General features: G+C 37.1%; 1 protein-coding gene across 2 annotated transcripts in view; it reads left to right on the forward strand.

Moving 5' to 3' along the window:
* Positions 1 to 3,832: 3,832 nt before the first annotated feature.
* The window catches only part of LOC137405603 (F-box/WD repeat-containing protein 7-like), a 34,832-nt gene continuing 24,100 nt past the window's right edge, over positions 3,833 to 14,564 (forward strand). The window contains exons 1-2 of one of the 2 annotated variants that reach the window (XM_068091919.1): positions 3,833 to 3,890; positions 8,712 to 8,854. In XM_068091919.1, coding sequence (XP_067948020.1) covers positions 3,884 to 3,890; positions 8,712 to 8,854 — 150 coding nt within the window. In that variant the 5' untranslated portion in view covers positions 3,833 to 3,883. Of the gene's footprint in view, positions 3,891 to 8,711; positions 8,855 to 11,183; positions 11,205 to 14,564 lie in introns of those variants that run through there. The other variant, XM_068091920.1, reaches the window with a different exon arrangement.

Below are 14,564 nucleotides of genomic sequence, written 5' to 3' on the forward strand. Positions count from 1 at the left end.
GTATTAAAAAAAGACAACTTCATAACCAGTGAAAATAATTGAAACTCTACACATGACAAAGCCTTTCCCTAATTCAGTACCAAGATTACATGAGGAAATAAAACTACAAGGACAAACTTTCACCATGGAACTTGACACAGGAGCCTGTACCAACTTCGTAACTCAACAGATTTGCAGAACAGCTAAGAAAACCTGACCTTCAACCTACACAAGTGGACTACAAATCGGCTTCACTACACATGATAAAGACTACAGGACAATGTAACATTGGAACCAAACTACCTCTAAAGGAACAGAAAAGTCTACAGTTTGTAGTAAGCACTGTCTAAGACCTCAATCTACTAGGAAGAACAGTTATCAAGCAATTAGAAATCTCCATTGATGACAAAACAAGAGAGAACACAATTTCTACAATCACCACAGACAAGCCAGACACATCATTACAGAAAAATCGCAAACAACTATATGAAGAATTTTCTGACCTTTTCAAGAACAAACTTGAATGTCTCAAATACTGCCAACTGGAGATAAACTTCAAAGCTACAGCTACAACCAAAGTTTTGCAGAGCGCGACCAATACCATTTGTAATATTTGACTTAAATAGAGCTTATGATGCAGGAATAGCCAAAGGAATTTGGTAGCCAGCACAATTTAATGATTATGGCACACCGGTGGTACCAGTCAGAAATCAGAAGCTACCAAGACACAACTCCGCAGACATTAGAGTATGTGGAGACTACTCCAAGAAATTTAACTAACAATTGAAGATCCACAGATAACTCATTCCCCTCCCAGATAACATAATTCAAAGACTAGAAGAAGGATATGGCTACAGAAAAATAGACTTAGCAGATGCATATATCCAAATAACCTTAAAACCAGAGAGCCAAAAAAGCTAGCATTATCTACACATAAAGGAGTTCTGATACAAAAAAAAACCCTTTTTTGGCATTAGTTCAGCACCAGGTCATTTTCAAGAAATTATGGAACAACTCCCAAAAGATGTACCAAGAGTTGCAGTCTACCTGGATGACATTTTGGTCAGTGGATCTGATGCTAACAGCCATCTACAGAATCTAAGAAAACTACTACAGAAGCTATCTGACAATGGACTGAGGCGCAAGTTGGAGAAATGTTGTTTTGCACAACCTACAGTTGAATATCTGGGACACAAGCTCACTCCTAATGAAATAACTAAAGGAGGGAAAGCAGAAGCAGTCATGCAGATGCCACCACCTACTAATGAGCCAGAGCTATGATCTTTCATAGGATATACACAGTTCTACAGCAGATTTCTAACTAACTCATCAACAATAATAGAGGCACTACACAGATGGACTCGAAAAGATGAAAAATGGAGTTGGGGCCCACAGCAACAGACAAGTTTTAACAAGATTAAAGAGATGCTTTCAACAGACCAAGTGTTAACCCATTTTGATCTAGAATTAGAAATCGGAATCTCCTGTGATGCTTCAAAAACCGGAATAGGAGCTGCACTATTTCACCAGTATGCTGATGGTAAAGAGAGACCAATTTCCAACATCTCAAAGACCCTAAGCAACACGCAAAAGAAGTATGGACAAGTTCAAAAGAGGCACTATCATATTTGCTCTAAAGAGATTTCACCATTTTCTATATGGTAGACGATTTATTCTAGTCACAGATGATAAGCCTCTTCTAGCCTTTTATGGATCAACAAAGGGAGTTCCAGCACTAGCAGCCAATCGATTGTCTAGATGGGCATTACTACTCAACCAATACAACTATACCATAGAACATAGATATGGCAAACAGCAGCAAAACGCTAATGCACTCAGTAGATTACCAGTAGGACCAGATGAGGAATTTGACAAGATGAAAGATAAAGAAGATGCCGATATTGTATGCACCATTCACACCATCAGCCGTCAGCTCAATCCTACTAATATATAGAAATATAATAGTATAGGAATAGTATCTCCAGAGACTTTCAAAGACCCAGTTCTAGCAGCAGTGATGAATTACACTACAGAAGAATGGCCTTATAACAAGGAGACAATAAGAGCAGCATACAAGAAGATGGCAGACTCGCTGTCAGTAACATGCATATGCATATTATATGGAGTATGCATATTATATGGAGTCAAATTGATCATTCTTTGGAGCCTTCAAAAGCAAGTTCTCCAGATTCTGTATATTGGACACTGGAATGGAGAGAATGAAGAAACTGGCTCGTACAGCAGTCTACTAGCCAAGAATTGATTCTGACATAAAAAATACCTGCCGACAATGTACATCATGAGAAGAACATCAACGCCTACCACAAAAGTAGGCAATTCACCCATGGATGCTTCCTGAAAAGCTATGGAGCTGACTTCAATTGGATCATGCTGTAAATTTCATGGGGAGCAACTGGCTAGTAATGATCGGTGCATATTCCAAGTACCCATCTATTCGCAAGACCTCTTCAACGTCTACCAAAGCAACAACTGACATATTAGCAGAAGAATTTGCTCACGTTGGATACCCACACACAATAGTGACTGACGACGCTGCTAGCTTCACTTCAGAGGAATTCCAAACTTGGTGTAGGGAGCGAGGTATAGTTCACTTAACAGGAGCATCTTATCATCCAGCAACCAATGGAGCAGCAGAAAGACTAGTACAGACATTCAAGCAAGCATTAAAGAAATCTGAACATTCACCAAAAGCAGCTCTACAACAGTTCCTAATGCAATACAGGAGAACACTGCTACCAACTAGATTCTCACCAAGCCAACTACTAAATGGAAGACAGATCAGATGCAAGATTGACACCCCACGTCCATCTCCAGCTCACTTGGCACAACAAGACCAGTCAAGAGTGCCAAACTAGGCAAACCAATCTACAGATCAATCTCGCAAGATAGCAGCAAAAAGACACATATAGGCTTACTCAGTAGGATATGCTTGCTATGCACGCTATTATGGACCAAGACAAGTAGGACAGCCTAAATGGGTTCCGGCTATAGTTACCAAACTCTATGGAACTCGCAGTATGAATGTGAACGTTGTTCCAAGAGGGCCTACCTGGAGACGACATGTGGAGCAGTTACCAAGAAGATACTCTACCGATGAAGATGGTAACCCTGGTGAGAAACATAAAATGTCCAAGGAGCCTCAACCATCAGTACCTGTACCACATCCAGCTGTACCAGATCCAGTTGTACCACAACCTATACCCCCTACCCAAAGAAGTCAGAGACGCAATTACAGACTCCCAGACGGAGATGAATATGGAGCACACAACCCTCGCAGATCTACACGAAACAGACAGACCTAATACACGAGTTTAGCTTAGTCAGAAGGTGTTGAGCTACTTGAAAGCAAATAAATCAATATTCAATTGTTGAAAAGCTAAAGGATATATTTTATCATTCATATGATAAATATGATATATATGACATATAGCTTTTTGATACTTATGCTTTTTCTAGCTATAAAGCAAACAAATTGCTATATAAATGAAATCACATTCTGTACTCATCAGTCTGATCTCAAGTAACCAATAAACTACTACTGTTATTCAAACACTGGAAGGATTAAGTATTTCAAACCTTTGAAATAACCACATTACGAAGTTTATACTTGAAACTTCAAGTACTCGAGAAACGACACCTTTTTAAACCAATGACGCTGAAAAAGCGATTCAATGATTAACATTATTCACAAGACATCCTAATTGAAACTAGACGATTAATGCATGACTTTCCTCAAGCTATGTATTCATAAATGACCTTGAACCTTTAACGTAATAGCATGGAACTCATTCGCTGCGATTGTGTTACAAATGTTCTTGGCAAGCTTGCTTTGTGTGCGTGATGGTCTTTAGACAAGCATTGCTCTAGCGTCACCAGCTCATCGATGGAAAGTAAGTTATGAAGATAGGAGAAAAATGAAACATCGAACACTATAACTTAGTTTTAGATGATTTCTTTAATCACTTTATATTTAGTATACTTCACTTGCAAATTGTTATCCATGTTGGTTTCTATATATAATTTATACTGTATTTTTTCTATTAGGTTTACGTTTTGCTTATAGTCCCATTTGTCTGTAAGTCACACAATGCAATGGAATAGTAAGTAGGATCATCAATCTCCTATATAGTTTGGCACTGCTGGCTAGTAAAAACGTAGTAATTGAGACCTCATAAGTTATATAGCTTGAAGTTTCTCTTCGCTGTCACTACCAAGTCGCTTTAGGAATGGCAAATCTTAAACACTTGCAGCGTAATGCTTTTACCTTATGTGAAAGTACTTTTGACTGGCTGTTTTACTCAATAGATTTTTCCTCAAGTTTTCAAACATAGTGCAAGTGTTACACGTTATTCGCATACGTTATTCTTCGAAAACCAGAAAAATTAGCTTTTGAAAAGCTGTAGATTGCAGTTTACTCGACACAAATGTGTTAGATTAATTTTTAAGTTTGATTAAGCTTTTTAGGTTTATATTTAGTGTACTAAGTATAAAGGCTCTGGCAAAAATAAACAAATAGTAGCGAATATTAGTAAACATGCTTTATGGACACGACTTACAAGCTCGATCCGGGATTCTTTAGGATATTAATATTTTTTTATATTGTGTTATTTATTTTATCACTTTGACGAATCACTTGTTGAGTCTGTAACATTAATTAACTGATCATCTTCATGGTATAGTAGGATGGAGTAGTAAGATACTCTAGATTTTGTATTACTGCGCATGTTGTCAGTTGTTGAACATATTAATGCTTTGCTATTTTCTACCTCTATTTATCTCAACACTGTTTGCAGTACAAAACCTACATTTTAGCTAAATGCGAGCGTCATCAGCATTATTGTTAGTTTTATTATCGGCAGTTGCATCATTTTATTCAAGTCATAATCGCTCTAAAATGTATTGTTACTCATTAAAAATAGTCCATCAATCTGCTACTAAAACTTTCAGAATGACTGCAAGTGAAAGATCAGTTTCTTTGGTAAGTTTTTTGTTTGTAGGCATTTATTAAATTAAGGCACTTGTATCGCTCTAAGACATTGATTCAAATATCCAGATAAAAATAAAGTAGAAGTAATAAGTAATACATTCTAGTAAGTTCTGTTCTTAGAAATCTTAAAAGAAGTTTTGTTGTGGAGTATAGGCCTACATAGTATTATCCAAAACAGCAAGGCATTTGGCGAAAAGCCAACTGACACAACTAAATAGTTTAAAGCAACTATTTCAATTAGTAGTACAGCGGAACCTCAGTTCTTGAACATGATCCGTTCCAAAAGGTTGTTCAAAAACCAAGTTTTTCGAGATCCGAAACAATTATTCCCATTATAATTAATGTATGTAAATTTTAATCCATTCCAAGCCAAGAAAACAACTTCGGTAAAATATTTTTAAACATTGCGCCATAAACTATACTGTATACTACATACTATAAATAAAAGTGGGTAGATATAGATCGTGTTTATTTTTAATAAAAGATGTTCTATCGATGATGATGAAAACAGAAAACAAAAAGTAAACATTTCGTATGCTTTGCTCTTAAAACATCGAAAACATTCTAGGTTAAGATACAATACCAAAAATTGCAGAAATTCATAATGAAACAGCAAAGAATACAACAAATCATTTACATCAAAAATTGTGTGAAAAAGAAAATATAAACAGCAATAGCACGCTTACTTCACATATTTGAAGGATAATCTTCCTCCAAAACAATTTAGAGTAACTCGACTGGGGGAGTTGTCTCCCTAGCAAATATCTTTGATAGAGGGACGTCATCTCAGATGGTTCCTTCCTTTTTGTAAAGAATTTATGAAGTGTAACTTGCTTCTCTCTTTGTTAACAAATGTTTCCATGCTGTTTCCGGCGCTGTTCCAAACATTTAATTCTAATTCGCATGCTCCGGTTTGGTCGAGAACCGAATTTATGAGATCCGAAACGAACAAATCTCAATTTTTTTGGTCAACAACCGATTTAGTCGAAAACCGAAGCGTTCGAGAACCAATGTACTGTATACCGTTTACCAGTTTACACGAAGTTTGGTAAATAACATATTTACTGGTGATGGATTTTACTACATACCGACATGTTTATAATTTGTTTGAAAAATATATTGTAGCCAGTCAAGCTGATGTTATGTTGTTATTTTTAAACATTAGCAGAGCAAACCTCCAGTATCAACCGCAGTCATGCATCTATCACTATGTTTGAGATCATTTTAGTTACCGCGTGATGAGTGCTTCAATGGATATTCGCGTAATGCTGTTTAATGCAAGCTCTTTGTTAGAAAATAAGGATTTCTACATTAGAGGTCTAAGTGCCGAATTCAAAACTTCACAAATCGAAATAATTACGACTGAAGTGTGGAAATGTTTAGATTGAAATGGTTTGCGTGGCATGTTCTTACGCTTCATTCCCAAGAGCCATTTCCATCTGTTGCAAGCATGAAACGTGGTAAAAATTTGCCAGGAACAAAACTTGATTGAACCTAGGGATTTCTCTGTTTCAATCAAGCGGATAGCGCAAACTTTGGGATTAACCGCGTCATGACAACATAGTGATAAAGTCTGACTTGGTTTACAGCTTTTAAAATGCTATCATTATTTAGTCTTATTTTAAATGGCCCGGGAAAACGAAAAGTGCCTATCTATATATATATATTTCTCAATGTTGGTCGTCCGTCGTTGTATATGTCCATCTATTATCTAGCTATTAAAATCTTGAAATAAAGAATCCATATCGTAGAAGATTTGACCTCGGACTATCCGGTTTGCCAGTCCTATGCCTTACCAACTCAGTCACATGAGCTTGATGGATTCACTAGGTGATATATGTCGCTATATGGGAGCAAATATGCTACCACTTTCCATCACGGCGCAAAGTGATGGCGTAACTTCATGAGAAGCGGTAGCTTTTATTAGTGAGCTTACTCAAATTATTCATTGGCAATGTGCCAGGCTAATAAAAAATGGTAGGCAACTCTCATTACCTCTCATTGTTTATAAGCTGTTTTTATACCTTAGCAACACTGTGTAGCACAGCTAGTATGATCCTATTCAAGTATTTTAAGAACATCCCAGAGCAACTAATAACCTGTCAATTTATCAGTAAAGATACAATACAACATATACAATGTACATACGAAAAATCATTACCATAGGAGGGCTTATTTAAAATATTAGACTCAGTTGCCACACACCCACAATTATACTGGCAGTGGGAGTATTCATAGTATTCGTAGGGAGTATATAATTCATGACTAATATTAATTAGGCTTTCATAAATAAAGTTGTACAAAAGCCATAGATGACGAAAATGATGTGGTGATATTCCATTGCTCATAGCATGGAATTTGTTGGTTAGCCTGTTAGGTAGTTGACTAAATAGCTATCATGGTAAAACTTTACGTTTCTCATTGACCTATGCTTCAGCTTATGTGCCGACATGGCAAACGCTTATAAATGTTTCAAGAGGAAATTATTCCCGATTAAAATGAAGGTGTTGTCACCTGAGTCATTATTTATTAATAATGTAGACTACAGTTGTCACGCGTCCTCTAAGGTTACTCAACATCAAGTATAGCAAAGGCTTACTAAGTTAACTTTTATTCGTACAATCTGGGTTGCACCTAATCGACTTCAGATCTATCCTATACCGTTGCATCTCTCTTCAGCGTTCAGCTTACTGTGCATATGGTACTGTTTGTGGTGCACATGTTCTCTCTTTGTTTGCAAATAGTTTTGTGAATGAAAATGTCACGTTGAACCTAATTTTGTCCCTTCAGTCATAATGAACTCCTTTGATGGATGTTCTTATGTATCAGCTCAGATACTATAAGTCTCTGAAAAATGTGTTCTGCCATCAATAGTCATGAATAGCCATAGAACAGGCTGTTGCAGTTATACTAGAGCGGTAAAATATGCATTCAGTGTCGGTGTTTGCTTGTAAATCAGCTGTGATGTACAACTGATAAAGTCACATAGCACATTTTGTAATTTGGTTACGTCTTGTAATGTAGTTTTTTTATAGATATCAGCTTTCACATGCTTGAACCTCGATTAAACTAACCTTGTTAAAGCAAATGTTAGGATAGTTGATGTTGTACAGTTCTGCTAACATTTTAATAAAAAATAAATGAGCTGTCAGCTGCTCATCATATTTCATGTGTCAACGCTAGCTGGCTGTTTCCTACATTTTGCATACTGGTTCACAAAAGTGCTTAAATGCTGTTTTAATGGCTCCTATTATCTCTTTGGAAAGTATTCTCGAGCATCTCACATGGCTGCTATTGTAACTCTTACCATAGCCAATTCTTCAATCAGCTGCATTTTCATAGATAGCCTAAGGAACAAAAACACTGTTGGGGAGGGGGTTTTAGGCACAAGATGATAATTGGCATGCATTGAGTAAAAATTACGGTTTGGTAAGAGATAGCTATCAGCATTACACTTCCACTCATGGAACATATATTTATTACTGTTTTTATGCAGAGGTTAAGTGAAGGTCAGATATGAGCAATATTTTGCATCTCGTGGGTTTTTGATGCATTCACTATCATTGACACGCTCTTCACACTGTCTATTCCCATTTATTCCAATGTCACGTCATTTTAAATTGCATAACCTCGAGAATATTTGGAGTGGCAAATTTCCAGGAACTTTGTGTCATGTCACCTGTAATCAATTGTAAGCTAGATAGATGTAACTTTGCTGATGCAGGTGCAGAGGAACGGGCAATGCATGATACAGCCCCTAATTCTGATCAAGAGGATGGGGCCGAGTCTGAGGTAGAAGCTGACAGTGCCCCTATTGTGGTCAACGAGATGAAGATGTCTGAGCCTATGGATGAGGTCCCTGACCAGGTCAGTTTATAAATTTGCGTTACCTACATGATTCCACCTCTACTAAAAGGAATTATATATTCTCGTGGCATCAGATTGTTGCTGATCTATAAAACCATCGTAAACTGGGCCTCGCACTAACGAAGCTGTTTATTTTCAAGACTTCTCTGTTTACTATTTAGTGCATGTTCAAAACTTTTGATGTTTGATACTACAACCTTCATCAGAGGCGCGTCAGCTGTCAAGTCCAAGCATTTTTTACGGATATTAGCATATATCTAAGGTTGACATTGTTGTATGCTCAGGAGGAGCTAATAGGGAAAGGTTTTATCTGCGAACTAGTAAGTCATCGGAATCTGTTAACCTTCTAAGAGTAATTGTTAAGCTTTTGTAAATCTAATCATATCAGGAAGTATGAAAAATACAGCAACTTTCTGGGCACATAGTTGTGTAGGTGTACATAATATGAATTCTCAGATTTCAATTGTCGATAATCAAATGGTACTAGATACAATATGTTTGGTTTGTCCTTGAACATTTATTTTTCCTAATGTAAATGTCACATATAGTCAGTGAGAGGTTGCACTGGTTGAGTCGATAATATGAAAGCATCAACTAACAGATAAGTATAAAACCATTACTGCGGTTTCATTGTGGTCCGTGTGGATTTATTACTGCGTGATCTAGGCTAGAGAGATCACATAAATCTCTTATAATCCTCATGCAAGACTGATGGTTTATGATTTACTTGCTGTGACAATTCTGGTCTAACTACTAACCCTCTACAGTTAGTTGATGGTAAGTTAGCTTATCGGTAGGGTGTGATATATCTGCAGTTGAATTTAGTAGGACAGAAAATCACTTCGTGCAAACTGCTGTCTATTATTTTCCTTTTATACGTAGATATGTGTTGTTTTATTTCTATTCTTATCTCTAGTATTGATTGTCTCACGCTGTGTTCTCACCAAATTGCCATCAAAAACTGTAATTATCTTTCCTTGCTTTATTTATCACACTTAACTGATTCAAGGGCAAATAACTCTTCATTTTCACATTTTTCATTAGTTCTTTTATTAGAGCCAACTCGTTGTGTATGAGAAAAATGGCTCTTTATCAAGTACTCTGTCACAACACTTTGTTGTCTGTCACAGGCTAAGCACGAAGAATCGGATGATTCTCAGCCATTGACACTTGGTGATAAGATAACACAATGAATCTGAGTGATTCAATGTTCTTGTTTGGGTTAAGTCTGAACAGACATCGGGGAGAGGGCACGCCGCGGTACAAACTGATTGATAGCAGTCCTCAACGATCAGTCCATGTATCATGATTTTGTATTTAAATTCGGCCCCCATAGTCGCAAATTACGAGCGACGACTGACCAAACAGTTTTTAACAACATTTTGTACAAACAACGAGACAAGAATTTTGAGCAACTTTTGTATCCTCGCTAGGGATTTTAATTCAATACACTCTAAACTATTTCAGGCCCTGTTCTGATGCAGTTAAAATGCCATACAATTCCTTCCTTTCTATCATACAATTTCTTCGAGCATTCGTAAAACACTATAAACAATATCATGTTTTCACTGGCCATATTTCTTTTTCTAAGCTGCCGTATCTTAAGTAACTTAACAGAGTCGAATTACCTCAATTGTTTATATATATTATTTGTGGGGTGTGCCACTGAGCATGCAACTCCAACATAAAACAATGATCTAGTATAAATATCATTGGTATGCTGGCCAGTCTTTACCAGGTGAATTTGCCTTAGTAGTTAGTTGTGTTAGCAATTCAATACTCGTTTGATTGCTTTGTGGGTTTAATTCGTCTTTATATGGCTCCGGTTAGATACAAAATTCCATGTAGAAAAAAATCGTTCTCATGCGACACTAGGTTGGATTGTTGAGATGAAGTTGTTTGCATGCGGCTGTCAGAGATACCTGAGTGTATTAGCTGAGAGCTGAGTATCCTCATATCTGCTGTGATTGCTTCGTTATCTGACGGTAAGACAAGCTAATGAGGAGGTCTTTCGCTTACATAATATTGCTAATAGATTGTCAATGGCTCTAGTGTTATTGTATTTATTCTATGGGAGAGGTTGGGAAATTGGCTTTACCATCCAATCATCTTTGATGCTTAAAGAATAGACGCATTTAATTGGCTGGCTACTCGCCTCTCCAGCTAGTGATCACTATCTCATCAATTGCTGGTCCAAATGCAGGCTTTATTCAATTTATTGCTTTTCCTTGTTGCACTATGACTTTGGTACAGAAGCTCTCGCAAAGTCGACTTTCTAGTTCGGTTCTTTTGTGCTGCTTGCAGTGACTTCTAGGATAATTAAAGACTTCGAGGGTCGCTGCTGTAGGAGGTTTGTTTATATATTGAAACAATTATACTCGCTTTATATTTCCGACTTGGCTCTTAATTGTGTTATACCTTTGGTATAATACTGTTATTCAGCTCGACCAACTTAACTGAGCATTTTGGGTAGCCTATCTTTATCAATATTATTTGTCATCGGAGGTAAAAAAAGTAACAAAAAAATTGCCTACAGCAAGCCTTTTCCTGATTTATCTAGTTGAATATTAGGTTTGTGTCTCTCAGTGAATCTAAATTGTGTGCTGACTTAATTCATGACTCAATTTTGCCGTTTTTATTAACGAGTAGTATAGGTACCAAATAATACAACAGGGTGTTTTATTGAGCCACATCCTTGTTGTTAAGTGTCAAGTCTCCATTCTCGTGTCATAGTGAAAGTGAATATTGGCTCAACAAGCAAAATCGTTGTCAAAAAACATCGTCACTGGCGAGATTGGACACTGGGATAGTTGTAGTGCAAAGGAGGCTGGCTTTGCCATTTTGATGTGAGTTCCATCGCTGTCAGCGTTTAATTCATGTACCGAGATGAAAAATACAAACTTTATTCCCTTTATTTGTCAGCAAATGTATTTGTATAACAAATGTATAAAACAAACGATTGGAAGCATTCATTTTACCGGAGTTTCCTTAGACCTTGTCCACTTGTGAACATTTATAATATTCGGATATTTGAAGATATTTCTCTGCATAAAATTTATCGTTATAAAGCATTTGCTGTTCAGATATCGAGTATTTGGTGTATTTCATGAAATTATATTCAGTACAAGTACTAGAAGGTTGTCTCCATGATCATGTCTGGCTACTGAAACATTATACGAGAGCACGGATGAAATCAATATTAATAATATTACTAATAATCTGCTGCCGGCAGCTCTACGCTTTTGGTACCGCTAAGATAATTTAAAATTGTAATCATATCCTTGCCTAGAATGAGCGTTGAACTAACGACCATATGGTTTGTATATTAGACATTAATAGAGTGTCAACAATACTGAAATTAATGCCAAAATGGCGAGCCAGTCGCCGCTTTTCCCGGTCGTTTTAACCCTCGTTTTCAGAAGCACTGATGTTCATTTTGGACTGATGTTCTCAGCAAATGTTGGTCTAGTTTATAGTCATTTGAACTGATGTTTACATCAATTCACTTTTACCTATTCTCTTGTCAGACGCTGAGCTGACATTCGCTATGTTTCCATGTGCGCAGTACTGCGAAGCAGTCCCCTCCGAAGTCGAGGGGATTGTACGTTTCCATACTGCGCAGTGGTTTTCAGCAAATACTGCAAATTAGCCAGAGAAGAGAACTTGTATAAATCGAATCGCCTGATGGAGAAATAGAATCGATCACGGATACCGAACGTCATAAACGGTCTTTTTATGATTCTGTGGTCATTATACTTTTATTTACAATACACATTCACAAGGTTTTACAAACCTTAACACACTTTTTACATAGTAATATATTTTTAATAAGTATTTTTAAGTAATATATTATTTAAACGTTAATTTAGGACTTGCCACCTATTTTTCGAAAAGTGTTGGCATCGATAACAAAGTCCAGGAAAGTAATTACCTCATCATCCTAGTGAATGCAGACCATAATTAAATTTAGGTGAAAAAAGATCGGAAGAATAGTAAAAAAACAAGATTAGCAGGACAACCTTTGTACTAGTTTATGGCCCTCGAAGAATCCGGCTCCACGGCATGAGAGCTATGCGCAGCCACTGTGCAGTCGCTGTTTCCTTGCTGCGAATTTGCACTGGCTTCGCACTGATCAGTGCGCAGTGATTTCAGTGCGAAGACGCCGTTTCTATGATTCGGAGATAGCGCAACTCCGAAGCACTGCGCATCATGGAAACATAGTGCTTTACAAGCATTTATAAATAGCTCAACATTTGGTAATTACATCGGTGACTTCTGAGATGAAATGTCTGAAACGTATAATAATGGACTTTCACCAGGACTTGTCTCTGAACTTCTTATCAAAATGAGAAGTTGTTCAAAGTATCATAAATGTGTTTCTTGATGATTTAGTTGGTGTTTTGTTTACTTCACAAGAATCGACCAAGCAATGTGGACTATAAGTTAGTACTTTCACTTACTGACAAGAATCAGTTATTTAGAGAAAAAGAAGTTTCATGCTGAGCTCTAAATTGCTCATACTTAAAAACAAGACATGGCCGAGTTCGCTTGCTGTTCATTCTAATTTCCTTGAAGTGAGAAGATTTTATATGGTGTTTCTTTGCATCGCTGCATTACAACGTTGTTGTTCAAAGATATTGATAAAACATAACACTGAGTCCGTAAGATATCTTTTGTTTGTCTCTCTCTTGTCCCTTTGACCCAGTCCATTTCTCCATAGATACTTGCAGTCTGCGGTCGCTATAAGATTTTCTCTGACGATTGTAAGTTTTCGCAATCTCCTTTATCTTGCTTGCCATGACAACCACCTCAACATATCTCCCTGGGAATTGTCCCTTTGAAAGTACGGTCAGATTTTTTATGCATATTTTTACAGGGAGGACACATTTAAAAAATAATCTATTGTTGAATGGGATATGATAAGCAATTGTTTAAGCCTACTCGTATGCTTTAACTTGGAGTTATTCTCTACTCACCGCTTTTGATCATATGTTATCAACAAGGTACTCATTCTATTGATTAGAAAATGAATTGTCAGCAAATACAAGAAAATTTGTCCAAACTTATCAGTTGTATGAAAAACAGTCGGTTATTGTACCCCGCAAATAATTAATAATCTACAAAAAATTCTGGTACAGCTTTTAACCTGCATCAGGAGGCATAGCTTACCCACAGCCAACATGCCACACCTGATTAGGTTATCACATGCTCTACAACATACTCCATACACATTCCTCAAGGTTTAGCCAATCCTAAAGCACCTTACTGGCTGCTGTGAACTAGTTTAAAAAGGATAGAATGATTTGGAAGAAAATGCTTTATTGCCAGGAAGTATCCAGCATCTGCTGCCACTTTACTAGTTGAAATGCTCATTTGTGCAGACCTTTGTCCCATCATGAACGCACCGCCATGTATGTTTGCGCCAGGAAACAGCCTACTTCAAACTCTAATTGATTTTATCTGTTTATATAACATCGTTTCTTTGTTATGGACTTTCCCATTGAAGTGGCTGATCGAGTGTTGTATTATTGGGCTGCCAGGCAATGCTGACACGTTTGCTGCTGAAGCCATCTGTCTCGCTCATGGCGGGTATTTAGGCTAGCTCCTTGGTGTTTAATTAATCAAGTCATTGCTCGGTGTATCATCAAATAAGTATTAACGCTTTATGGGTCGTCTGCCCTCGTTATTATCCCTCTACTCCCTTGGCTAA

Source organism: Watersipora subatra, chromosome 10 (genome assembly GCF_963576615.1).
Source record: "Watersipora subatra chromosome 10, tzWatSuba1.1, whole genome shotgun sequence".
Taxonomy (NCBI): Eukaryota; Metazoa; Bryozoa; class Gymnolaemata; order Cheilostomatida; family Watersiporidae; genus Watersipora; species Watersipora subatra.